Below are 27,936 nucleotides of genomic sequence, written 5' to 3' on the forward strand. Positions count from 1 at the left end.
TTATCCCATGAGATCACCCACTCACTTGCCTGCCTGGATAATTTTTTTAAAGTTTTATTGATTTCCTACCCCTACCCCCAAGTATATCATAATTCATGTATTCACATGAGCATTCATATAACCTTTTGGGAAGGCTCCCTTCCTTGCTTGTGTAGATATTTCCATTATTCTTTAAAACACTTTTAAAAAATGATATGCATAGCTTCTGTCTAGCACATAAATCAATATCTCTCTCTCTCTCTCTTTAAAAAAAATCTTTAGGAATAACATTAACTAGAATGGTAGCTGCTTACAACCTGATCAGGCCAATTACCCACCTTTTAATATAGACATGTAAAAGAATAAAATAGGAAAGTGAGCAGACTTTCCCATCTTGTAACCATCCTTTTTCTGCATGTTTGTACAGCACTGATGCTGGATCAGGTCTAGCATTTCCATGGTTCTGCTAATGATGAAGCTGCCACCACTATTACTGCTTTCTAAAAAATCAGGGTTGGAGAAGTTGTGATTCTCACAATGCTGATTTCCGTGCAAGGTATCAAAGGGGTGTGCAATCCCCCTTCAACTGCTGCTTCTTCCCTGCACTCATCCTTATGTGCTTGCAGTGGGTGGGAGAACAATGATGGGAGGAAGGGAGAGCAGGGGTAGAACTCCTTCCCTGTCTAAATCACATAATAACTTGGGCCAGGGATAGCTCAGTTGGCAAAGCACGAAACTCTTAATCTCAGAGTCGTAGGTTTGAGCCCCACATTGACAAAATATTCCTGTATTGCAGGGGGTTGGACCCTTGTGATTCCTTCCAGCTCTACAACCCTGTGGTTCAAAGGCAATGAGAAGTTCCTCCCCTCTTTGGATGTTCACTTTCCCACTTTCCCAGACTTGGGTTTTCTCCAAATGTATAGTTTTGCCCCACTCACACTAAACATTTGCATAGCAGCTTTAAGTGTTCAAAGCACTTCGCATGGGTTAACTAGTTGCAATCTTTACAACAACCCTGCAAAGTCAGACAGTATTATTATATGTGGGGGCTGAGAAAGAGTGCCTAAGGCCACCTAGCGAATTCATGGCAGAGGTGAGATCCAAACCAAGGGCTTCCTGATTTGCAACTCAGTCTTTTAACTGTGATGCTACGACAGTTCACATGAAGTAGCCTTGTTAAGAAAGCTACTCGCAAGAAGCTTTCCCTCTGCACAGACACACCAATCAAATACTCTCAAGCCCTGGTATCAACTGCTCTGAATGGGGAAGCAGATTAACAGTTATTTTAGATCAATCTGAAGCAATCTCAGACCTAAACCTTCCTTAGGAGAGAGAGAGGATGAATATCTCTGATGGGAAAGCTATTCATCTGGATGTTTGGGCTGTCATTTCCTAATGCAGCCATGCGCTGCCAAGCTTTCCTGCAGCAAACTCAAAATGACACTGGATGTGGCCACCTAATGGAAAGCTCATGGAAAGATACAAGGTTGTGTATCCATACGGAGGGTCAGGATCCAGATTCTCAGCTACCTCCCACTATTTTCTTGCCATACCAGGTCCTGAAGTTGCTGAAGCAGCTGCAAAACATCCAAGAGCTTTTCTTCCACCAGGGACAGCCTTACTCTCTCTGTCTCCAACATCTGCATCTCCATCTTCAGCAATTCAGTCTCCTCCAACTTCTGCTGCAGTTCCCCTAGCAATGGGCCTTTCATCTGGACAACGATAGATGACATGAAAAGTACTGGAGCACAAGCATTAAATGTATTCCCCAACTCTTTAATCAGCGGTAAATGCCCATTATGAACATGAACTTAATTTTGCCAAGTGGAAAGTGTCACTAAAGGATATAGTGAGTAAGAAGTAAAGGCAAAGATCCACATTCTGGGCCTTTACTGTGGTGGCTTCCTGATTGTGGAATGCTCTCCCCAGAAAGACTCACCTGGCACCATCATTATATGTCTTTAGGCACCAGGCAAAAACATTCCTCTTTACCCAGGCTATTAAATAATCTATGGCCTGTAAAAGTATTTGGGAGAGGACTGTTGTTATTATGACTATCTTATTATTAGGCTGCCTGTCAGTATGCTTTATATTGTGTTTTTATCACGGATGTTCTGGAACGTGTTTTTAATGTTGTCTACTGCCCTGGGATCTTTTGATAAAGGGTGGTATACACATTGAAGAAATAAATAAATAAATAAGTAAGTAAATAAATAAATAAATAAATAAATAAATAAATAAATAAATGGGAATTTCATGGGCTGTTTAACATAGCCAAGATCGTCTGGGGATTTCAGGTTTTCTGAGTGTGCCTTGTAGGTTCACATATATTTTCAAAAGGAAGCAATACAGATAGGATTGACCTCTTCCACCACCAATTCTGTCCCATGGCTTTTATTGCACCTGTATGCCTGGTGGTTCTGCTGTAGCAGAAATAAAATCAAGATCTCAGCTGGTGTTTTTCATTCTCCTTGAGCCATTAGTATTTTGCAAAGCCCTTACTTAACTAAACACATGCTTCACTGCACTCCTGTGAAACACTTTTGATTGCTTAAAGTTTAAGTGTATGAACCATTTAGCAGGAGAGAAAATATTGGCATATACATTAACTTCAGGGGGACCACCTGTGTGATCAAGTTAAACATGCACTTTAGAATTGGTTGCCTCTTTCTTTTAAGAACATAGTCAAGGGCTTCATTGAATTGAAGGTCATGTCAATACCCACTTCCACCCAGCTGGGTCTAAGTAAACATCTTTGTCACCAAAATATTCATTTCCTTCACACGCGCACATGCCTAACCATGCCTACTCAGAAGTAAGTCCTAGTGAATTCAATGGGGCTTATTTCCAGGTAAGTGCAGTTGGCAGTGTTAATGTTACAATGCAGGAAGCAGAGCCACTGAATCTTGGTGCCTGTGCTGAATACAGTGGTACCTCAGGTTAAGTACTTAATTTGTTCCGGAGGTCCATTCTTAACCTGAAACTGTTCTTAACCTGAGGTACCATTTTTGCTAATGGGGCCTCCCGCTGCCACCATGCCACCATCGTGTGATTTCTGTTCTCACCCTGAAGCAAAGTTCTTAACCCGAGGTACTATTTCTGGGTTAGCGGAGTCTGTAACCTGAAGTGTCTGTAACCCGAGGTACCACTGTAATTCAACACACAAGCTTCATCTTGAATCTTCTGTGTGGTCACAAGTTCCATTCAGTTTAACAGCTAATCATGGGGCAATGCTCTTGAACATGGACCAGTTCGTGCTCTATTTAAGCAATACTGTCATTATTATTTTTAAAGGAGAAATATGTTCCCCAAAACTGTGACAGCTTGCCTATTTATAATGAGGACACTTCCAGACAAGCTGTTTATTCAGCATTTATATGGGGAGGTATCCAACATAGTGCCGTGGTAATAATTCAAGCAGCACAAGCATTTAAGCTTGCCAGATGGAATGATCCCCCACTCCCCTGTGTTGTTTTAGGGGCTCTCCTGACCCTTGTGGAGCCAATTTGTGCAACATAGGAGCACAGGGGGAAGAGAGGGGGTATGCCCCCTTGCACTAGCATAAATCCTTGTGTGGGCTTCCACTAGTGGGGCTCATCAGTTGAATCCCACCCACAGGTATGTTTGCAGGAAGATTAGACAACATTGCATCAAGCAACTGTTGTTCCAGGCTTTCCAATGCATTTCCTCATCACTTTCCTTCTTGCAAAAAGGCCAATTTAGAGTGAGGTGGGGAGGGGAACCATGTTGGTTGCACAAGAGCTCCAAATCAACTTTGTGACAGGTCAAATGTGCCTCACAGGCCCCCCAAGGTTGTTAAACCATGTCTTAGCCTAGGGCAAATGCTCCTTCTCAGCTCCTCTGTCAATCTGCAGCATGGGTAGAGGACATCTGCCAAACAGTGATTTCTGCACTCCCATTTCCACATGCATTTCCATAAACAAATAGTTGCCCTCAGCGTTTGTCTGTATCAGATTCGCCTCCAGGGAAGTAGCTATGATTCCCAAGAACAGTGTGACTCTGCGGTAGATTACTTTCACTGCACTCCCCCCCCCCCAACTTGGTCTAGCAAGGTTATTTTCCTATTCACTACTGACACATTACAAGAGAGGTGTCCCCAAATCCAGAATCCATTTCAAAGTCTATATTTCCCTCTATCCATTAAACCAGTAGTAAGGAACCTTTTTCAGACCAAAGGATGTGTTCTCACATTTATGGACCATCTCCTGGGGCCCACAATGGTAGGCAGGGACTAGGGATGCAAGACTGCCTGTTTTGGTTCTCTCACTTCTCATTTTTCAAATCTTAAAATCAGTTCTCCACATTTCTGCAGGAAATTTTCATTTAAAACAAAAAAAACTCTCATGAAAATTCCACGGCACTTGTGCATATTTATCCTAATAAACATATTTTTGACTAACGTACGCATTTTTGCAAGCAATCACTCCTAATACGATGCATGTTTGTAAGTTTTTAAAGTAATATATTCATTCCTGTGCACTAATGTTCCCACCCACACACACACACACACACACACACACACACACACACACACCATTGGTTGGAGAACTACATAGCAAAACCTGGATATGCATGAATTTTGATGGACTGTTTTGGTTTGGTTTGCGTATTGTTTCAGAGAGTACAAATCCAATAGATGTGATTCAAACTGAATCTCTCTCCTGTCCCCAGCAAGGAGAGGCAGATAGGGTGGAACCACAGGAGTGGTCTGTAGAAGGATCTGGCCTGGACAGAGTCCCAAATGCCAGCCAGAGAGGCCAGGAGGACTGCATTTGCTTCACGCGAAGCAATTAACAGGACAACACACCAAGACCCTCAAAAACTGTGTCTTGAGCTTCAATTCGACACATGCTTACTTTGACTGTGTGAATATTCCACAGTGTTCTCTATTCTCCGCCTGTTTCTCCTTGTTTGCAACAGATAAACAAAGGCAATTACGAGCTCTCTTGCAAGTATCCACTAGTCCTCAGCTTATCAAGAAGCTAATTGCTACCTGCCTTTTCAGAACCAATGAAGAAATTCCACAAAGCAACTCGGGGTCTTTATCATGTTGGACACACACAGCTTGTTTTCTCCTTGATCAATGCTATTGAATGGTGCTGTAATTATTGTACAAACTGTGCTGCAGCCACAAGTTAATAATTTTCTTTGAAGTTTATGTAACACTACAGGCTGGATGTAGATGGTAATGCTTCTCATCCTTTTAATCATGGTTGCTGCTACAGATTTTTAAAGGTCCTGGTGGCAGAAGTGCAATTGGAATTGGCCAGGATCCACATATGCTGGTAATGGGCATCTCTGAAAGCCACTATTACATCACAATTGCCACTGGAAAACAGAGAGTTTTGAAGCACAATCCAGATTATCACCTTTAGGTTTATGCAAGGCTTAGAAAGGGCTATTTAGACTACTACCGCACTCCCATTTCCTCCCAAATACCAAAAGCACATTCCCTCCAACAGCCATTGGAGGCACACAGTTTTTAAAAATTGGCTTTCTGGATTGCAGCTCTACAATATGGTTGAATATGGAATTGATGTTGCATAAGGTCCATCCATGGGACACGGGTGGCGCTGTGGGTTAAACCACAGAGCCTAGGACTTGCTGATCAGAAGGTCGGCGGTTCGAATCCCCGTGACGGGGTGAGCTCCCGTTGCTCGGTCCCTGTTCCTGCCAACCTAGCAGTTCGAAAGCACATCAAAGTGCAAGTAGATAAATAGGTACTGCTCCGACGGGAAGGTAAACGGTGTTTCCGTGCGCTGCTCTGGTTTGCCAGAAGCTGCTTTGTCATGCTTCTGGCCAATAAAGCGAGATGAGCGCCGCAACCCCAGAGTCGGCCACGACTGGACCTAATGGCCAGGGGTCCCTTTACCCTTTACCTTTAAGGTCATTTTGAAATAAAGACAACAGATTGGTTCTGATATAATGGAACCCTAGTTTGGTGCTACATGATCAAAGCCCCAGTCCATTTAATTCCCTCTCCCGCTCTAGCCCCCTCTTTCACTTTTGATTTGGCCATGATTTCCCACTGTGGATGCCACATCAAACTATGGTTTAATGCAAGATTGGAACTGAGGAAGGGAATGAGAGTGTGGTGGGTGGAGGGAGGAGGATGTGCACATGTGAGTACTGGGTCCATTCACACACCACCAAACCATGGTTTGACATTATTACATGACCATGGTTCCTCCATGCAAAGATAGTGTTTGTGTATGAGCAGCTTTTATGCCCAATTGCTTTTGCCTATATAAAGATTAGGCATCTTCTTGGTGGATGAAAGCAACTCCACTTTTTGATTCATTTGTCTAGCAAAAGCCACGTATTAGTCTCTATGCCACTGGCAATATTTTATCACTTTCGGCTTGGTAAAGCATCAACTTATCTTCAAAATTTACTAATGTTTTCTTCAATCTATCATTTATGACCTGACACCTTCATTAAGCTCTTTCTTTGGAGGACAGCTCTTTGAATTTACTGCTGCTACGTACTGGAGCATACTTAAAAAGGAATCAAAGTTAACAACCTTTTTCATCTCCTGGCCTTTGTACTTTTAGATTGGATCAATTATTGAGCCATACGTGTGGCTGTTACTCTTGGCCGGCCTGCAGCTGAAGGGAACTTTGTTGTGCTTCATTTGTTTGAACGGCCTTTAAAGGTACTGTTTTGAACGCATAAATAAGAGCACACCATGCCATTTAGGTACAGTTTTAGCAAACTGCCTATAGAAAGTGACAGTCTGGCAGTAATTCCTATATTAACTTAAAAGCTTTATGTATAATTGAGTAGGAGGCTATTTCAGCCCACTCTTAGATTTTATTCCAGGTTCAGAGATGCTTGATATTTACTGATGGGGGGGGGGTATCATAATTGTTACACTATAAAATTATACACACATAGTCCAAGTTGCACAGATCATTTGAAAATTCTGAGAACTGAATCATTCCATCCAATTTTTGAGGCATGGAATCTGCCTCTTAACAGTAATCAGCATAGATTGGACAGACTACTGGGCTTTGGGACTTCAACCTACACATGCCAGAAGCAGCCTCATATTGCATTCTTGCTGAAGCTATTATTTACATGTACTGTATCTACATACAAATATACATTCCCAATATATACTGTGTCACTCCACAGTGGCAGGACAGTGGCACGCAACAACTCTCTGCCAGCAAGCTATGGAGGATGTCGTAAGAGAACGTGGGTGATATCCAGCAAGACAGTTACACTAGTGCAAGGATTGCGTGGTTGCTGAACAACTCCAGGCACGCCTGGAGGATGCGGACCATTTGGATCCCTTCCAATCGGGATTCAGGCCTCATCATGGGACTGAAACTGCCTTGGTCGCGCTGGTTGATGATCTCCGGCGAGCTAGGGACAAAGGTGAGAGTTGTTTCCTAGTTCTGCTGGATCTCTCAGCGGCCTTTGATACAATCGACCATAACATCCTTCTGGACCGTCTAGAGGGGCTGGGAGCTGGGGGCACTGTTATACAGTGGTTTCGCTCCTTCCTCCTGGGCCGTGTTCAGAAAGTGGTGGTGGGGGATGAGTGTTCAGACCCCTGGGCCCTCACTTGTGGGGTGCCTCAAGGTTCCGTCCACTCCCCCATGCTTTTTAACATCTATATGAAGCCGCTGGGAGAGATCATCAGGGGGTTTGGACTGGGTGTTCATCAATATGCAGATGATACCCAGCTCTACCTCTCTTTCAAATCAGAACCAGTGAAGGTGGTGAAGGTCCTGTGTGAGTGCCTGGAGGCGGTTGGAGGATGGATGGCGGCTAATGGATTGAGGTTGAATCCTGACAAGACAGAAGTACTGTTTTTGGGGGACAGGGGGCGGGCTGGTGTGGAGGACTCCCTGGTCCTGAATAGGGTAACTGTGCCCCTGAAGGACCAGGTGCGCAGCCTGGGAGTCATTTTGGACTCACAGCTGTCCATGGAGGCGCAGGTCAATTCTGTATCCAGGGCAGCTGTCTACCAACTCCACCTGGTACGCAGGCTGAGACCCTACCTGCCTGCGGACTGTCTCGCCAGAGTGGTGCATGCTCTAGTTATCTTCCGCTTGGACTACTGCAATGCGCTCTACGTGGGGCTACCTTTGAAGGTGACTCGGAAACTACAGCTAATCCAGAATGCGGCAGCTAGACTGGTGACTGGGGGCGGCCGCCGAGACCACATAACACCGGTCTTGAAAGACCTACATTGGCTCCCAGTACGTTTCCGAGCACAATTCAAAGTGCTGGTGTTGACCTTTAAAGCCCTAAACGGCCTCGGCCCAGTATACCTGAAGGAGCGTCTCCACCTCCATCGTTCTGCCCGGACGCTGAGGTCCAGCGCCGAGGGCCTTCTGGCGGTTCCCTCATTGCGAGAAGCAAAGCTACAGGGAACCAGGCAGAGGGCCTTCTCGGTCGTGGCGCCTGCCCTGTGGAACGCCCTCCCATCAGATGTCAAAGCAATAAATAACTACCTGACATTCAGAAGACATCTTAAGGCAGCCCTGTTCAGGGAAGTTTTTAATCTGTGATATTTTAGTGTATTTTTGGTTTTTATGGAAGCCGCCCAGAGTGGCTGGGGAGGCCCAGCCAGATGGGCGGGGTACAAATAATAAATTATTATTATTATTATTATTATTATTATTATATTATTTCTGCTTGTGCAATGAACGTTCCCCTCCCTCTTCTCTCCCCTCCACACCCTGTGCCCTCCCCGAATCTATTCCAAAAGAGTTGGGGAAACAGATTTGGGAGGGTGTGTGTGCAGAGAGAATTTCTCTTGGAGAAGAGAGGGAGGGCAAATTCTGTCCTTGCGCTGGCTGATCTAATTCACTAGATAGTGCCCTACGCGTTTGAGAAAGAGATAGAAATAGAGATTAGCATTGGCTGTGATACAGAGGGCTGTGCAGCGGCCAGCAGAGAGAGAGGGGCATCCACCTGTCCTCCTACCACTGGCAATGCTGTGGTTTACTAGGGGGCAAAGGCGAGAGGTGATGGAAGGGATGGCTGGGAGATTGGCACAATGCAGATGCACGGGGAGAAGTGCTGCATTGGCTCCACCAGTTCACTGAACTCCCCGCCACCTCACCCCTCCTGGTAAGCCGCAATGGTACTTGGGAAGCCAGGTGTGGCCCTGGTGTCCCTTTCTGCCAGCTGCTCCCGATACTGTGCAAAAAGTGAACATGCACAGCAGAGCTTCTGAGCACCTCCAGCTGAAACCACTTGTTTGACAAAAAACTCCTGAAATGTGAAGGGTTTTTGGAGGTCGCTTCTGACAAAAGCTGTGATCAGAGACAAAACAAGGAGATCAGCAATATTCATGCACTCTATTGGATCTCAGCCAGTCTTCAGTGACACACTGCATTTGCTCCTCCCCCACCAAAAGGCATAATACACACACATCTACCTCTTCCATATTTGTTCCCAGTGTTTTCACTTCTTGCCCTTTCATCTCAAGCTGTTCCGTTAACTTTGAGAGTCGCTTAACTAGTTCCACAATGGTGTTCTCATGGTCGTCCTTTCTGATGTTCCCAAAGGAGGCCATCAGCTTCTTCAGAATTGTGTCATCACACCTGTGGGCAGAAAGACTCCAGTGACTGTGTGTTTCTCCACTGTAGCTTCATAAAGTTAGAAATGAATGCCCTTCGTTGCACAGCATAAAATATTTGAACTGTGCACCCCTGGGAACAAAATCCCTTTCTGAAACAAAACAGGATTCAACTGCATAGGCAAGAAATGAAAGCATGCCTTTGGGTTGCCCTGGTCAAGATAAAGCAACTAACAAATTTAATTAATAATAATAATAATAATAATAATAATAATAATAATATTACTTGTGAAATCTCCACCATTTGAAATCACGAAAAATAGGCCATGAGAAAGAATTCTGCTAATGAAATGTGGCATTTAGAACTAATAAGAAATTGTTTGTATTTAAAAGAATTTCTTCACCAAATTGTGGACTGCAATTGTGGTTGCAATCCCAGAAAGTTATGTGCTTAGACAATGGGGCATGAGGCATGCAGCTGGAGATATCTTTGAAGTTTCTCTACAGCAGCAGCTCACAGGGTTTCAAGCTGGTTTTCGTGTTTAAGGTCAGCTTGCCTGTCGAGTTGCGTGAGTGACTACAGTGGAAGCTGCAGAGACACCTTGGCTTGCATGCACAGTTCTCCCCGAACGCGCTGCTATGCTGTCTAATATTATAGGGCTTGGCATTACTCTCTGGCATTGAATCAGATTAATTTCATTTACCATCTGAACCTTGTAGATGCCAGGGAAAGCAGTGTGGGAAGCTCCGTTCTCATCCCTAACATCTACTTGAATCGGATGGATTTAATTAACATATGTTCTACAACTACAGGGGATAATCACTGATGTACTCAGTGTACTACCACCCTTTTGATTTGATACAACCATATTGCATGTTCTGCTTCAAATGCAACTGTACCTGCGATACATCGTTAATTGCTACCAGTAGCTTTCTCGGACAATGAAGAAGTGTCCTACAAAAGCTCTCGTTGGGACATACCCGCTACTGCAACAGGGAAGTCTAGCGAGGAGTTTCTTCACTTCGGCCACCTGGGATTGCTGTTCCCCTGACCATTTCTCCTCTTCTTCATCAGAAGCAGCCTGGCCTTCCACAGAACGAAACATTTGTTCTTCCCCTGGAAACAAAGAACAGCCTCTTCCTAAAATCTAGTGGCGCTCACCGTAACACCTTCTTCAAACAGTAGTTTCAAATGAGATTCAATTTAAGCAAGATCAAGGGGGTAATCTTAAATGAATAATTGGCAGAAATGCTAAAAGTTTCATTACTGGATAGAAGAGAACTTCCCCTTGGGAAGTGAAATACTATGTCAACTTCTGCATCAGAGTCTACTAGTGGCAAGTCAAAAAGAGTCTGAGACGGATTCCTGGTTGTGAATGGATCCCCGCTCAGCCCTGTTCCAGTATAGAACCAAATACTAGTCCTTGACCCTGCCCATGGCCATCACATCCTGTCCCCATGCTCTCATATATATATATTTCATTTTTTCATATAAACCAACCTTTCCCCCAGATCCGAAACATACTGTAAAGTTGCTCTCCCAAAAAGCACACGAATTAACACAAAAACAAGCACTAAACTTCCACTAGATTTCCAAAGGTTGCTTTTGCAGTATGTGAAAGGCCATGTAAAGCACAAAAATGAATAGGAAATGAAATGTCTGGAAGTGCCCTCTAAATGCAACGAAAGTCAGCATATAAGAACAAACAGATAAAATAACAATAAGGAGTGGGGCAAGGCCATAGAGAATTTTAAAGATAAGAACAAGAAGCTTGTGCAGGATCTGGTAGTGGATAAGGAGCCGGCGTAGGGGTTTATGAAGTGATATAGTCAGAGTGATGAGAGAAGGGAATTATGTTGGAAGCTCAGTGGTACAGTGTCTGTTTTGCATGCATGCAGAATGTCCCAGATTCAATCCCTGAATCTCTCAATAGGGCCTGGGAAATGCTACTCTTTGAAACCTTAGAGTGTTGCTGCCAGTCAAGGTAGACAATGTGCAACAAACGGACCAATGGCTTTGACTCAGTACAATGAAGCTTCCTATGTTCTGTAGCAGCAGAATGCTGAACAGAGGTAAGAGGATTAAGGTGAGGCAATAGAAGAGCAGGCAGAAAAGTCAGTGCAGCAGGGGGGGCCAGCAAGTGGTGAGCAGGGTGTGAAGCTGGTGCTTCCGCAGTGGGGACACAGGAAGGACTGTATTTTTGCAATGCTGTCAAGTTACAGAAGCTCGCAAGGGAGGAGAGGCTTGTAGCTTTTAGGTAGCGTCACTCCAATTCCGGCTATGTGGGTGTATTCACAAGGGAGAAAGAAATAGGCTGAGGGATTAAGATAATTGCCTGCTTTATAGACATGGATTGCCTTACAGACTGGAGTTGGAAGAGTGCTGCTGGCCATTACTCACACATTCATCGCAAGTAGCTGTTTTGCAAACTGGAGTGCTAGGTTTTTCCGTTAATCACAGTACGTGTCGCTAGGGAAATACAAACAGCCTTCTTCTCGAGAGATGAATCTCTGCCACATATGCTAAAAGAATGAGTTCCATCAGCCGTCACCTGCATTGCCGCTGCTCAGTACTTGGCTGAGCAAGACGGGGCTTCAGCTTTAACGAGCCTGTTTGGTGTTTTTTCCTTTTTCTTTCTATGCCGGTTTGACACTTGATGCCTCTCTTTAACATTAAGACAGAGCTGAGGAATTTGATGTGCATGTATATTCGTGGCATCTTTCTACATTTCAGGTTCAAAAATGTGCTAGTTTGATCCATCTGCAGAAAGAGACTGAAACCACAGAGAATATAAGGCTCCCAACTGGAAAGGCAAAGCGTTAGGAACCCAATGAAATAATGAGAGTCTAATGTAGAACTGTGTCTGCAAGGGCTGGGTTGACAACAGCAGATGGGCAATGTCAACTGACAACAGTAAGGTCTCACTTCCAGCATAATAAAGACCATATCAGAGCCCCTTCTCTGGGTGCTCCTGCCTTCAGAGGTTAGTTGACCAGCTGGAGGAGAGTCTTTTTTGTGTGTGGCAGTGACGAAATTGTCTCCTTCCCTAAATATGTTGGCCTGGCATTGTCTTTGCTAACTTTGAGGTGCCAAATTCCACCTAGTTCTTTTGTTGCTTTAAGTGATATCCATGACCCAGTTTAACAGCTTTATTTGCTGCTTTTATCTAGTTTTCACTCTCTGGTCCTGTTGTTTTATTGGCCATTCTCATTTTGCTGTTTTGTACAGTTCTTGCAATTTCGCTGCCTTTTATAGCAGATGCGGCCATAAGGCCTCCTGGTGAAAGGTTTAGGCTACAAATGCAATAAATAAATGACTAGTGTTGTGGGCAGTGAGAGATGTTCAGCTACAATATTTTGAAATGAAGCCTCTTGGATTATGTCACATGCTTGTTGTTTTGTACCAATTGTTTGACAGGCATTTAAAAGAGATGGCACAAGGCTGGGTTGACGGAGAAAGCAGCATAGAGTGGTAGTGGAAGGTGTGTGGGGGGGGGGAAGGGGGTGACTTCTAATATCTTCCTATGCATATTTTGCTGCCAGCGACGAAACATGCTGAACAATTTTCATGCTGCCCAGAAGAGGGCACTGTTGTAAAACAAACAAATGAACAAGAAGCCAATACAGTTTGACCAGTTTAGCAGAAAGGAAGTTATTGTGTCATGTAAACTTTCCTCCTCTTCTACTGCAATAACACACACACACACACACACACACACACACACACACACACAGACTAAGTGTGCAAAACTGAGAGAGTCAGAAACTCAGACAGGAGGATAAAGTCGGTGGCACAGGGGAAAGACATCATTTGACGGAACACGCCCTCAGCCAGGAAGTGACATAGCACAAAGCGTAAAGCGGGGGGGGGGGGGGAGTGTCATTCTGAATAAATACAGCCTTCCATTTCAATGTAACTCCCAACTCTTCATTAGTAGCAAACACAGAAACATGGTAAAGGTAAAGGTAAAGGTACCCCTGCCCGTACGGGCCAGTCTTGACAGACTCTGGGGTTGTGCGCCCATCTCACTTAAGAGGCCAGGGGCCAGCGCTGTCCGGAGACACTTCCGGGTCACGTGGCCAGCGTGACATCGCTGCTCTGGCCAGAGCCAGAGCCAGAGCCAGAGCCGCACACGGAAACGCCGTTTACCTTCCCGCTGGTAAGCGGTCCCTATTTATCTACTTGCACCCGGAGGTGCTTTCGAACTGCTAGGTTGGCAGGCGCTGGGACCGAGCAGCGGGAGCGCACCCCGCCGCAGGGATTCGAACCGCCGACCTTTCGATCGGCAAGCCCTAGGCGCTGAGGCTTTAACCCACAGCGCCACCTGCGTCCCTAGAAACATGGTAGCAGGAGCTAAACAAAACAACTCACTGCAGGGCTGCAGGATAACAACAGAAAAGAGCAGAGTGAGAATACTGTACTACAAGCCTGCATCCTTATTGCTATGGATGCAAATTTCCCCCACACATCTCCCTTTCCCTCATAAATCCTCTCTCTTTTGGCACTACACAAATCCTCACTGCTCTTCCAGCTGTGATAGACAGGGCTGGCTCAACACATTTTGCTGCCTGAGGCAAAGGGCAAGCTCTCCCCTGCTCCCACCCCAATTCCATGTACAACTACCAACCAGACTTGCAGTTTAATCTTATTTCAGTACTTGCAGCGTCTTCTATTGCACCGGAGGGCAGTAGGCAAGGTTGGGAAGGGCAGGGCAGACTACATGGCATTCACGACTGTCCTCCCAGCACCTTGCTGCCCCATCCCCATCATCTGCCAGCTCACCCTGGCGATAGATCAGTTTAAAATGCTCCAGGCAGCAGTCTACATTTCTTGGTAATAAGAGTTCAAAGAAGAACGGTCAATGGCGGAACAAGCAGAGAAGATTGACCCACAAGCCAATGATGAGGCTGACCTCCAAGATTACATTTTTGTTTTAGGAGTCACTGGGGTACAGTAGACACCCAGTTTAGCTCTTTACAAACACGCAGGAGGCATGAACTTATAAGCAGCCTTCCTGCCTGCACAGCTAAACAATCATTCTTGTCCCTCACCCCTGCCCAAGAATGGAAATATCTTTTCTGCATGGGTTTGTTCTGCAAATTGCTGACCACATTAGCCCACAGTACGCTAAAAGACATGATCCAGTATTATTATTTCCCATTCGCAAGTCTTCCATTTACCAAACAGTTGTTTATGCCGACGCTTTTCACTTAGTTTGACATGGCATGACCTTGAAGCCGAACGTTTAGATTTCAAGCCTCTCCTTCAGATACAGTACCTTGTCACTCCTGATTAGTTCTTAAGCTGACTGACACTGCTTCTGTCTGACTGCAAGAATTAACAGCAGCTAAAGGGAATACCAAAAGAGGCAAGCACTGTGGGATTTGCACTGTAGTAAAATGCAGTTCATCCCGCAAGACTGGGGAAAGTTTCGTTACTTTCATGTCTGTGCTCTGGAGCTAGTCAAAGGACATCAAACTTTAAGCTTAGTTTTAGGATACATCATCTCAGCCAGGAGCACAGACCGAAGATTCTTCCTATGCAAATAGCTAGAAGGGTGTTCCCATGTTACATTCAAAGAGTGTACAATCTGTGTTCCCATGTGCACAAGTCGTTAAGCTGTATGTCTGTATGGTTATTCACATGCAACATGCAACGAGTGTACAACCCCTAATTTACACAGGTTTGCTGCCAGCAAAAGGAAATGGCTTCAATGTAATTGTCACTGAGTGTCACTGAAGGAATTCCCTTTTCTTGGGAACAAGGCAAGGCATGCTAGGTCTGCTGTGGTTCCTGAAACGGTTCCCTACCAAGGTTTACATTCAGTAGAAAGAACTGAGGCAGATAATGGATGATAGTGTTGTTGCTGTCATTTTCCCTGCACAGGGCCTCACTTTTTCTAAAACCAAAACACCAGCTTGAATCATAACTATTGAAAATGGTAAATACACTGTCTAGAAGTTCCTCAAATGTTGCTCTTGTTGCTGGCAGTGAGATTACTAAGCTTATGTTAGCAATGGGGGAACAAAGACAGGGAAAGAAGTAAAATCCCACTCACTGAGCTGTATCAACTTGAGATTTCAGCCTGTCTGGGATTCGCTTTCCCATATAAAACTGAGTGCATGTAATCCGTTTTATAGCATACACATTTCTCATCATGCTCCAGTCTTGCCCTATTAACAGTCTTGCCCTCTGTGCTTCATCCTGTCTGCCACCTACTACTCAAGGAGATACTCCTCACTTCTGCACGAATGTGTTCAGCTACTGAAGGGGCTGCCAATAACTGTTAAAGCAGTGCTTTAATGTAGAGGAGAAATGGGACTCAGCTTAGACTCTTCTAGCTTTCCCAGAAAGTGGTGAACAATGATCTGATTCAGGAAACGCTCTTAGTGGACTGGGAAGGGTGGTGGATGGTAACATCGCCCTTCCTCACAACACACACACACACACACACACACACACACACATGGCTGTCAGCTGGTCACAGGGCTGCCTGTTACTGGTTGGCATCAATCTGCTGCTTCCACCAGCCAATCTGCTCCCCCTGCCCTGCCGTCAGTGGCCTGTCCTGTGCTCAGCAGAGACAGCTGGGGTAGGATATGCCTGCTGGCCATGGAGCAGTCTGTTGCTGACTAGAATGGTTGCTGCCAACTGTTTAAAAGTTTTCCAAGTCATTTTTAAACTTTAAACAGCATAAGCCACCACAGTGAAGTGCTGATGACAAATGACTCTCTGAGAAAATGACCTAGGGTCCTTCTTCAGAGTGAGGCACTGTGACGTGAGATCATCCCAGGGAGCCTTTAGGAGCTCTTGCGCCATGGCCACTTTGCTGCAGTGGCATAAACTCACATGAAACCCTCCAATGCATTTAAAAGCAGGAATGGAGTAAAATACTGCAAGTGTGTTTTTCTCTCTAGCACTGCTTTGGAAAAATATTAATGAGGCAGTTCTGGTGAACCTGCAGACATGAGTAAGAACTCTGTATCGCCTGTCAGATAACAGGCAAAGACTCACAAACACAGAGTATGAATGTGGTTGATGAATAATGTGCTAAATGCGTTTTCCATTCGGAAAAGGACTGCAAAAATGCTTTCTTGAAGCAGACAGTGCCTGAAGTTCATGGCCAGTATCTGAAAGCAAGCAGCAGCACATCACGTTCGCAAGCCAGAAGAAACCCACTAGAATTAAATTGCCCCAGCTAATTCTGGTAAAAAGAGAATTCTATCAAGCCCAAGGAAGACGGTGCAAATGAAACTCCCATCTTTTGGGGAGGAAACATTAGGTTGCTCCTTGGGATGGCTGCCTCCTCATGAGCTAATACAGAAAATCACCACACAAAATGATCCCCTCACAAAATGGCCGCTCAAAAAGATGGCTCGATCTAAATGGTGCACTCCTTTAAGAAGATAAAAAGAGCTTGCAGGGTCAGGACAATGGCCCATCTAGATGAGCATCCTGTTCTCGCAGTGGCCGACTAGATGCCTGTAGGAAACCTGCAAGCAGGATCCATGCACAAGAGCCCTCTCCCTTACTGATGTTTCCAGCAACTGGTATTCAGAAACATTAGTGGCTCTGACCGTGGAGGCAGAGCATGGCCATCATGGCTGGTCCATGGATAGCCTTCTCCATGAATCTGTCTAAACCTATTTTAAAGCCATCCAAGCTGGTGGCCATTATACCACATGCACACCGAGTTTCCATACCATTCTCTGACATCCCTGCACCTCCAGTGGGTGAACTTCTATCTCGCTGTGCAACCGATGAGGCATATTGGCCACCAGCCACTGCTGTCTTCTGCTCCGAGCTGCCTTGCGAAGGAAGCTGGTGCTTCAGGGCTTCCAACCTGAAAAAAACCACAAAGGTAAACAGACAAAATAAGCCAAACGAAGAGAAAGCAAATAAACACTTTGCATGGCAGAATGCTCCATAACACCCAAGCAGCTTCACTAAGGATATGCTTGCACTGGCAGATGTTGGAACAGTTTGCTCTGTATATGCTGACAGCAGCTTGTGCAGTTCATGTTAGTAGTGGCCCAGTTCGGACATTATGGGAAAGCCACAATTTGCTAGTCAGGGCCGTGTCACAGACTCTTGGACCCGGAGGCGCCAGCCTGAGAAGGCAATTGGGGGGGGGTGTCACTGTCACACGTGTGATGTTCTTCAGCAATTGTACGGTCCAGCAGAATTAGAAGTGCATCAAAAAGAGACCTCTGCCGAAAATACTAACAACAACTAACTCTGCCCCTGCAATGCAAATAAACAAAATAGTATGGTTATTATGGAGTGAAGGTAGTACATTTGTATTTCATCTGGAATTTTCAGAGCTGGAACAAAAATGAGGCATTTGTAGCAGTTTATAAACACTGTTTGGGCATGCAAAGAAAACCCCACAAATTAAAGTTTAACACTGAGCATCACATGCCAGAGTGGAAATCTTTTTTAACAGATGTATTTGAACATTTCACAGTTTAATGGTTCCTGCTGCTCATTCTGGTTTCTCACACTGGGGATTCTGGCTATAACTGAGTTGAACGCGATCCATGCATTCAATGTCGTAATGAAAAATAACCCTTCTCACCATATGTAGTTAACCTTTTTAGGATTTGACCATACTGACTGCCATTGGATGGTGGAGTCCCAGATTGATTGATTGATTGATTGATTATAAATAAATAAATAAATAAAAGCTGAATATTATCCTAAAGTTTTATTCCATGTTATTTTGAAAAATCAATGAAATATATTTTAGAAATAATAAAAATATTGTGAACTTGTATCAGACAGTATGAAGTGATTCAGTGTGAACAATTATCGCCTTGTTCAGAAGACCTTAGGATGGAGAAGGTACCTTCTTCTGACATCATCTAAGTCTGGAGATAGTACTACATCCTTCCAGGTGCTTGGCAACTCACTTGTTTTTGCAGTCACAGGGAGACAGCAAAAACAGGACTTTCCAAGCTCCTAAAGTCTAGCTGCCATACATGGCTGTTGAGTTATATTCACCTTGAAGAGTGAAATGATGTCCAGGCCAGCTACAAAGAGAAGGTCTAAATGTCAGTATTCATGAGGGCAACGGAGGTTGGTTCATTGGGGCAAGTGGGGCATCGTCCCACAAATCTCACTTGGCCATCAGCCAGCCTTCCACCTTGCCTGCCTTATTACTTAGTTGTAAGTCCAGGCAGTGGCTCTGGCTGTCAGCTTCCTCCTAGAACCTCAGTCTCAGTTTTGCCCTTGTAGAACTCAGCTGGGAGGATGGAGACAAAACTAGAATTCACTGGCTCCGTCTGTCATGACTCCAATTATTGTTGCCCTTCCTTATTTCTGCCCTGCCATTCCCAATCGACACCCAACCAGATATGGGTGGATACTGCCTACATGCTTTTTTCTGATGCCACAATAAGTGAAAAGGCTAGAACCACTCTCCGCCACCCTTATAGAAAGCTGAAAATTCTAGGCAAGGCCCTGGAATACCCCTAAGAGACCTAGACCTCTAAGCCCCCTCTCCCAGTTACAACCCTGCTCTAGGGAAAAATGAGGTTTTGGATGCATTTACTTAGATATTTACTTTTTTCCACTTACCCACAGTGCCTTATTTGTTTTAGCTAGCTAACTCTCATTCTTTCCCTCTCTCTATTAGAGCACATGCACCAAGGAGCCCTTATTTTACTGGTTTTGTTGTTTTTGTCTAATATATTATGCAGCATTAAATTCAGTATCTTGCAGAAGCTGGATATAGCATAAGATAGCTAATAATAATAATAATAATAATAATAATAATAATAATAATAATATTATTTATACCCCACCCATCTGGCTGGGTTGCCAAATATGTGATCTTTCCCCTTCCCAAAAGAGAAACTTTCAGATGTGTCATATGCTAGGTCAAGCATAGGCCTGAATGTCTGTACCAGTCCATTGCAAATTTCCAAGACCTGCTTCACCACAAAGTGAGGGGAAGAAACAATCTAGGTGGTAAATTTCAAAAAGGGTTGTCTGTTTTTTGCATACAAATTCTCATTCCGCAAGTTTGTGTGTGTGTGTGTGTGTTCTTAATGAACAGCTTTAGCTTTTTTTGCTTTAGATGTAAAAATGTCTAAGGCAAGCACTATAAATCTCATCGAACCTCTGTCACCCCCCCCCCAAATCTGGGCTTGGCTCTTTTTCATTAGCATTCATAAAACATCTCATAAACGTCAAAGAAGAGTGAATATGCAGCACGTCTGTGCGGAGCAAAGATCATAGGAGAGGTTGGCTCTGGGAAGTGCGTGTGTACCATGCAGTATAGCAAGGTTTCCATAGAGACAGCCAAATAGACCACATTCATTTTAAGGCTTTTGTGTTGAAGATAATGAGAAGCATGAAAGAGGGAATATCTAGAAGCGGGGAAGACTGCATATTGTTGGACCTCAAAGTAATGTCCATGACTAATTGGCTTTTAATTAAGGCTATTCCACTATCAGTGAAACGTTTAGCTGCAACTTGAGGCAGCTGCTACTAGTGTAAAAACTGAGATTAGTTTGGCTTGTTAGCCCAACTGGATAAAAAGTACATTTCTATATATGCTTATGTGTTTAAAGAGGACAGGACTATCAGTGGCTGGGCAGTGGTGTTGTAGGAAATGTTGCAACGCAGAAGCTGATATCATGGGGGTCCTCATAGCCCAAGAATTCCATAACAATGTCCCAAAGGGTTGCAGGCAGCTGTGTCTGTCTATCTATCTATCTATCTATCTATCTATCTATCCATCTATCCCATAGAGTGAACTGGCAAAGGGTGGTGTAATGGTTAGCCTGCTGGACTTTGTTTATGAAGACATGACTTCAGATCCCTGGTCAGCTATGATCAGATCCCTGAACAGCCTTTGGGTCAATCATTAACTGAGACTAGGCAACCTAAAAAGGGACTGTGTGCCAAGTCAGGCCTGTCCTCTAATTGCCCAAGTTTCCTACACCAAGAATGGTCACATCCATACAATACATTAAAAGCATGTGGCTTCCCCAAAGATTCCTGGGAACTATAATTTACCCTCACAGGGCTACAATTCCCAGCACGCTTAACAGACTGCAGTTCCCAATACTTAAATTTAAATGTGCATTAAATTTATGGTGTGGGTGTGGCCAAACACCACTTCAGCAGATGACATCATTGTTCTTGTTGTGAAAGAAGTACCAGAGTTGCGTTCCCTGTATTCCCTGGCCACTATACCACTGCCCTGGGTTGTTTGCCTTCAGCATCTTGTAATCTGAGTAGCAACCTCTGAATAAAGAGCCTCAGTTTTTCCAACATGCTCTGCTTGTGGCATCTTAAAGCATTTGGCTGTTGGAAACAGAAAGCTGAACTAACTGGAACTTTGGTCTGATCCAGCCAAAGCCAGTAGGTGATGTGAATTAAATTTAAATAATGTCACAACCCAATGATAGTTTTCCTCCAGTCATTAAATCTGAGGATATTGGTTTAGCAGTTCTTCTCTAATGGAAAACTGCTCAACTAAACAATTACTTGCTTAATACTATCACTTCAAAATAGTTGGTAAATTGGTTTCATAATGAAGCTTGAGGGGTGCTTGTGTCTACCAGGATCTCCCGTCTCTAAGACCATCTCTCCAGCAGAAGGTGAAATAATTTATCTTCTGCAAACCAACCACAACTGGTGTAAATATTATTCAAGGCTTAATCCCCTCAACATCAGAATGTTCTTGCGTTGCTGTGATTTCCATAGGTCAGCCTTCCCCAACTTGGTTTCCTCCAGGTGCATCAAACTGAATTCCTATCAGCTCTGGCCAGCATTGGCCACATTGACTCAGTTGATGGGATGTGTAGTCCAAAAAATCTGGAGGGCATCAGGTTGGGGAAGTCTGCCTTAGGTCCTTTTTGTGAGTGAGTGAGTGAGTGAGTGAGTGAGTGAGTGGCAGACAAGCAGACAGATGGTGGACTGACTAGCATTTCCTCTAGAAATAAAAACATTTTAAAATTTCAGCCTTTCTATACAGCATCTTAAAATAGAGTTAAATAGTGCTTTTTCGCAGCAAATTAAATGCAGAGCACTTGAGCCTAATGGATTTATTTAAACTGACTAGACCTGCTGGAATTATATTGCCTTCTATAGTAATAATACTCTGAGGCATACTTCCTGCTCTTTGAAAGCATTATTCTCTGACAAAAATGACCGTATTGACTTCAGCTTTCTTCCACAACAGAATCATTTGTTATATAACCTGCGCAGATCTCTAGAGCACTATATGATTCTCACACATATATTATAATGCCTTGTAAGGCTAACATCCTATGTTCATTTACGGTACTCAGAAGTAAGTCCCACTGTGTTGAGTGGGGCTTGTTGGCACGTAAATTGCATAGAATATTTCATTATTAAATCCTACTGCATGTGGTGTAGCGGTCAGAGTGTCAAACAAGGACCTGGGAGATCAGGGTTCAAATCCCTACTGGACCATGGAGTTCACTGGGTGACCTTGGGCCAGTCACTGCCTCCCAGTCTAATCTACCTCACAGGGTTGTTGTGGGGATTGAACGAGGAGGGGAAGAACCACATATGGCACCTTAGGCTCCTTGGAGAAAAGTAGATACAAAGGAAATAAATACAATAAAATAAAGCAACTCTTACATAGATGAAGCAACAAGAGCCCCCTTCGGTTGCTGCTAACTCCCATGATGTTGTTGTTGTTGTTGTTGTTGTTGTCACTGCCTGTACCAAGCACTATACTGATGTTCTGCTTGTCCGCTGACATACACTGAACAATGGGATGTGCCAGATTCTGTGGAAGCCTTTTGGGCATACAGCTATATGGGCAAAGACCTCCTCCTTACAGACATCTGTTCTACAATGAAACACAGGTGCTAATACTGAAAGGGGCTCTTGTCTATTTCATGGTAACTCCTGCTTTTAGAACCACACGGGGTTTTCATAAATTTAGGAGGCTCCATTCCTCTCCCCACCCATTGCTTCTGTAACACCACCCATGCTTGACTGGATCCAGAATTGACTTTCTGGTTAATCCCTCCCTCGTCCCTGACACCTGGCTATTTGGCACTTCTGTTCTTAAGCCAAGTCATTTTTTTCCCTGCTTGAAAAGCTGTTTAGACCCAGGGAAAGTGAAGCAGCTTTCTGACTGTCTCAAGGGCCAGTTTCCAAAACTGCCTGGGGAGAGGGAACCTAACAAATTAGCAGCTAGCAAAGTTTGAAGCTATTTGGCTGGATCCTATCCTTATTTCCTTAGAAATCTGAGAAGTCCACCATTTTTTGTGTTATGTAGCCAGAAGAGAGCATGGTGTTATTTCATTCTCCTCTAGGCGTCACTCTGATATTACTTTGATAATATGGGTCTAAAGAAAATAAAATTTAGGAACAGGAGAAACATCTCATTATTGTGAGGGGCCTGAGAAGCTCTCTCTAATCTCAACACAACTATTGATGAGCACATTCTTCTTAGAAACCACAATCTAAAGCTAATATTTAAAATCGAGCCTCCTCTCTCCAAACAGCACTTGCCTGGCTCAGCCAATGTGTCTGCTGCTAAGCATATCATTCAGACAACAATTAATAATAACAGGGAAGCCAGGATTTTTGTTCCAATACCTTCAAAATAATCCCATTCCATTTTGCTAATTAATGCACTGTGTACAATTTATTGTCGAAGCCTTTACTTCGATTAAGGTACGTGTTACAGTTCAGTGAGTTCTCCTATTACAGCTAATGTACTACTCCACAAACTGGTGAGTAAGAAAAATCTGGGGAAGTGTTTCAGTGTCTAATAGATACACATATACTTCTGGCTAAACCCAGGGTTCAATCTATATTCCTCCAGAGGACTACTCTTGGAGACTGGCATACTTAAGTACTGCTTATAAATCTTTAAGTGATTATGCCTTAGCTATGCCACAAAATGGCTGCTGCGGTCTTGCATGAGGAAGTAACAAACCACTGACATTCTCTCCCTTGCTTCTTCTAATAGAATACCTATAAGAATGGGGTTTGGGTCTGAAATTCTACTTAGACAAGAGAGACAACTGCTCTAAGCAATTGATGAATGGGTTTGTAAATAAAGCTTACTATTGCTTTCACGTTCATTTTTCTCCCACCCATCTGGCTTTGCTTCATTATTAAATGGAGTCTTCTTATATTTCATTATCTGTCAAGGATGGAACCAAATTAGAAACATGTACCTTACAGACCATGTAGTGGTGATGAAACCTACCTGGAGCCATTTGTTATTTTTTAAGGCCAAAGCAATGTAGAAATTCCTTAATAAATAATTAAATTAATCTATATCATTGGACTAATGTATTTTCGTATGATCTAACTGGGGATAGGTGAGTTAGTGCTCAAAAAAAGATGAAAGAGAATTTGACTTGGAAATCGGGCAGTGTTGGAAGAGTGCTTCTGCTGACTGCTTTCAACTTGGTTTTGAAAAATCCTCATCTCCAGCTAAAATACAAATCCTTTCAGGAGTACATTTCATCCAGATTCTGTGGAGCCTAGCAGACTGTCAGAAACCAGAAACAGATGGTAAATTATGTAGCAATATCTTGTCCCAGGATTTTGTTTGTTTATTTAGGTTGTTTTTTGTTGTTGCTGCTGCTCCAGAGTTTGGAAACAGAGAAGTCGGAAGCAGAACTAGAGACTAACCTAAAGGGGGTGGGGGGTGGGAGACAATTCAGTTATAATGGGGAGTGAGTACACTCAAAGTACTTACAATTTTACTGGCACTTTAAATATATTGGACAGACAGAATAAATTAAATCTAGTTGAAAAATTTAGATATAGGATTTGTTCGAATTTGTTTAAACTCATTCATTTCAATTCATTCAGTGCATCATTACCTACTGTTGGTGAAATTTTGCCCCATTATATCAGTTTTGAAAACATGAAAACAGCCTGTTCTGTTCTCTCCAACAGCAGTGGCCCTATAATATTATTCATAAGGGTTAGCATTCCTTGTGAATAGCCACTGTCACACAAGTCAAGAGATTTCGGATAAGAACTCATTTCAGGCTAGAGCCATTAAGTAGGCTGAGCTGTACTGAAATCACATGTGATTTTTAAACATTTGTCATGTTCACAAAGGTCAGGAGCTGAGGAGACATGTCTGCCAACCAGCCCATTTGCTCTCAATTCTGTGTCTTTTAACCAAAAAGTAAACATTATCTAAGCCAAGGTATATCTTGCTTTAATTACTATGTTTGGCCCCTGTAACATAATACAGGCCAGCATAGAAACTGAAAAAGGCCAAGGAAGTCAGCTACAGAACTACAGTGGTGCCCCGCAAGACGAATGCCTCGCAAGACGAAAAACTCGCTAGACAAAAGGGTTTTCTGTTTTTCGAGGTGCTTCGCAAGACGAATTTCCCTATGGGCTTGCTTCGCAAGACAGAAACGTCTTGCGAGTTTGCTTCCTTTTTCTTAAAGCCGTTAATACCCGGGGAATCCGCGCTCCGCAAGATGAAAAAATCGCAAGACGAAGCAACTCGCAGAACAAATTAATTTCGTCTTGCGAGGCACCACTGTATAGGCAATATCACTAAGGTAGTCATCAGATTAAACAGATAACAACTTATTTATTTCCTTGTAACATTTATATTCTGCCTTTCCTCCAGTGAACTTAGGGCAGCACACATGGTTCTTCTGCTTCCACTTTACCATCAGAACAATCCTGAAGCTTCGGCTGAGAGATGCTCATGACTGAGTGGAGACTCAAACTTGGCTCTCCCCAGGCCATGTCTAACTCAGCAATGGGGAACCTGTGGCCCTCCATTTGTAGTTGGAGTTGAGCTCTCATCAGCCAACATGGCCAATGGTAAGTGATTATGACCGCTGTACTCTAGCAACACCTGGAGAGACACAGGTTCCCCGGTCCGTGCTCTAACCATTATATCACACTATTAATCTGTCAAACACAATTTTTTACAACTCTTCTAAATAAAGAAAAATGCATACTTTTTCATGATGCACACACAAGTACAAGAGGCATCATCTGAGAAGAGGAATTCCCCCTTTTCTCACACGTATTGGTATGTACATGTACTTGCATTAAATAGTACTGCTCAATTGATGGCACCTTTTTTAGTTGATCAGAAATATTTAATGCATCACTCTAACGAATCAATCAACTATACATTGCTGCCACATTGACCCATGAGCAACATTTGCAGGGTTAGGGCAACACATGAAAGCAGATGTGGCCGAAGAAGGCATGGCCAAATCACAAATGTGGATAGAGGCTTTTTCTTTTTTGAATGAAGAGGGGGAGCAAGTTGCAAAAACCTTTTGAAATCACAGTAGATGACACTTGACCAGAGGCATGCCTAGACAAGGAGATGTATTGGTGTCTCCAAAACCAGGAGAGACCATGACCAGAAACTCAGAAAGTTTGCTTTCATCGCCTTTTGCTTTCCACCAGTGATTTCCTCTGTGGCCATTGGGGTTGGGTCTGCCTCCCCTCCTCTGTCCTCTGCCTGCCTGCCTTTCTGCCTCTATTCACTGCTATCCCTTCTGCCTCCTTTCTCCCTCCCTTCTATTTTCCTCCTCTCTCTCTCTTTCTTCCCTCTAAGCCCCTCCAGATGCTCCACTCACACTTCTAATAGTACCACTGGTCAATTGGGGAGGGGGCCCAGCAGGGCTGCTGTGACGGCCTACAACAGCAACCAGATTCTTCTGTCTAGGCGCCCAGAGGAATCAGCACACCAGGTGCCCAGAGCAGCAGGGGAGCAGCCCACAGAGCAGGCGAACTGACTCCTAGTCACTCCAAGCCAGTGCAGAGAGGTGCAGTTTTTGTGACAATCCCCCCCTGGACCTGGGCCCTTGGCAGGGGCCAACCTGACCATCTTCTAGGTACACCACTGCAAGTGACAGTATATATCTTTCCGCATCTCAGGGTCACATTGGAATACCTATGGGAGCAGTCAGTAAAGCAGAGGGTGAGCTAATGCAAAGAGGAATTGAGCAGGAAGAGGAAACGGTCTCTCATGCACTGACAGCATTGAGGAGTCCACTCACACAATCCCCTGCTGAAAGTGGGAGTGAGAGAAAAGAGGAGGGCCTTCTCCCAGGCTTCAGAATCCCATTAAATTATTCTACAGGGGTGCCAAGAGTTCTAGCCAGTTCTCTGAATTTATACACTGAGCAACTATTACCATAACAATGGAATGGATCCATGTGCCAGGTGCGCATGCCAAATGCACAAATCACAGTGTCGATAACGTCGCTATGTATCAGCCATAAGACATGCTTTTAAAAAACACTACTTTTTGAAGCCTACTGTTCAACGCAACCAAGAGTCAGCCTTTAATCCTTGTTGAGAATATTCCTGTCCCTGGATGTTTTTTGCTCTCCTCACCCCCATCAATAATATCTGAAATGGTGCCTGTCCTGCAGAGTTCTAATCCATCATTTGCAAATATATGGAAATCACAACTTCCCCTGATTTGAGTTTAAGCTCAAAATGGTAGGATCACCATGAATTTAGGAAATTATTTTTAAAAATACATTTTGACAACCCTGCGAGTTCCCAGACACAGCTTTTTCCTGTTTTTCGGTAATTTCCTCAATGGATATCCACAGGAAAAGGAGGAAACATGGATGAAAACAGAAGAACAACACTCGGAAAAGGGAAGCAACAGTGATAGGAGGAAAACCTGAAATAAATGTAATTCAAGCTACAAATCACAGGTAACATTTGATGCAAAAGCAACCGATAAAGCTACATCACAATACAGAGAGAACTACTTTTTCTCCCAACGTGATATATCTTATCTTTTCTGAATATTGCATTTCCTTTCATTTTTAACTATGTGAGCATTCTCAAAAAATGTGTTGTTGCATGCAACAAAGTCATTGCTTGAGTGGAACAACTTCTGCTTCCGCAATGGAATATCCTCCTTTCTCTGCCCCCTTTCTCCCTCCCCTTTGTGCCCTCCCAATCATCTCTGGGGTTTTCCCTAACCCCACAAAGCAGATTTTAGAATTCAGGAGTTACATTGGGGGTGGGGGAGAGGAAGGGGATGTTCCACTGTAATGACTTTATTGGATACAACCCTGTATGTTGACATTTTGAGTCTATGCTTTCTGGTTAAGGTAGTCACAGTACTCACTCACATACTCTCAACAATTACAAATCCCAATAATGTCCGGGGTCCACATACAGAAGACCGGGACCACTAGAGAGGGGCAGGGGTACACGGAGGAGATCACATAATTTAATGTATGTAGATGGGATGGATCTTAAGCATGCCTGCTCAGTAGTAAGTCCCATCAAGTTCAGTGGGGCTTTCTTCCAGGTAAATGTGGACAGAACTGCAACCTAAATAAGCTGTAAAATAAAAAGTTTTATTTTATTGGACTTCCTCCTTTAGGAACTATGGGCTAATAGTTATAACTGCCCA

The 27,936-nt window shown here is 43.8% G+C and overlaps 2 protein-coding genes across 14 annotated transcripts in view; one reads left to right on the forward strand and one right to left on the reverse strand.

Annotated features, from left to right (window-relative positions):
* The window catches only part of LOC307209716 (uncharacterized protein), a 75,922-nt gene that overhangs the window by 45,538 nt on the left and 2,448 nt on the right, over nucleotides 1-27,936 (forward strand). For 4 of the 6 annotated variants that reach the window (XM_079965113.1, XM_079965114.1, XM_079965115.1 and 1 more), the window contains 2 exons: nucleotides 25,153-25,352; nucleotides 27,116-27,223. The gene's annotated coding sequence lies outside the window, so the exon portion shown is untranslated. Of the gene's footprint in view, nucleotides 1-23,984; nucleotides 24,066-25,152; nucleotides 25,353-27,115; nucleotides 27,224-27,936 lie in introns of all 6 variants that reach the window. The other 2 variants (XM_079965111.1, XM_079965110.1) reach the window with 2 other exon arrangements.
* The window catches only part of EFCC1 (EF-hand and coiled-coil domain containing 1), a 62,902-nt gene that overhangs the window by 7,245 nt on the left and 27,721 nt on the right, over nucleotides 1-27,936 (reverse strand). For 3 of the 8 annotated variants that reach the window (XM_079965042.1, XM_079965038.1, XM_079965040.1), the window contains exons 3-6: nucleotides 17,246-17,385; nucleotides 10,523-10,658; nucleotides 9,401-9,566; nucleotides 1,533-1,691 (exon numbers count right to left, since the gene is read on the reverse strand). In XM_079965042.1, coding sequence (XP_079821168.1) covers nucleotides 1,533-1,691; nucleotides 9,401-9,566; nucleotides 10,523-10,658; nucleotides 17,246-17,385 — 601 coding nt within the window. The remainder of the gene's footprint in view (nucleotides 1-1,532; nucleotides 1,692-9,400; nucleotides 9,567-10,522; nucleotides 10,659-17,245; nucleotides 17,386-27,936) is intronic. The other 5 variants (XM_079965045.1, XM_079965041.1, XM_079965044.1 and 2 more) reach the window with 2 other exon arrangements.

This window comes from Podarcis cretensis (assembly GCF_951804945.1).
Source record: "Podarcis cretensis genome assembly, chromosome: 2".
Classification (NCBI taxonomy): Eukaryota; Metazoa; Chordata; class Lepidosauria; order Squamata; family Lacertidae; genus Podarcis; species Podarcis cretensis.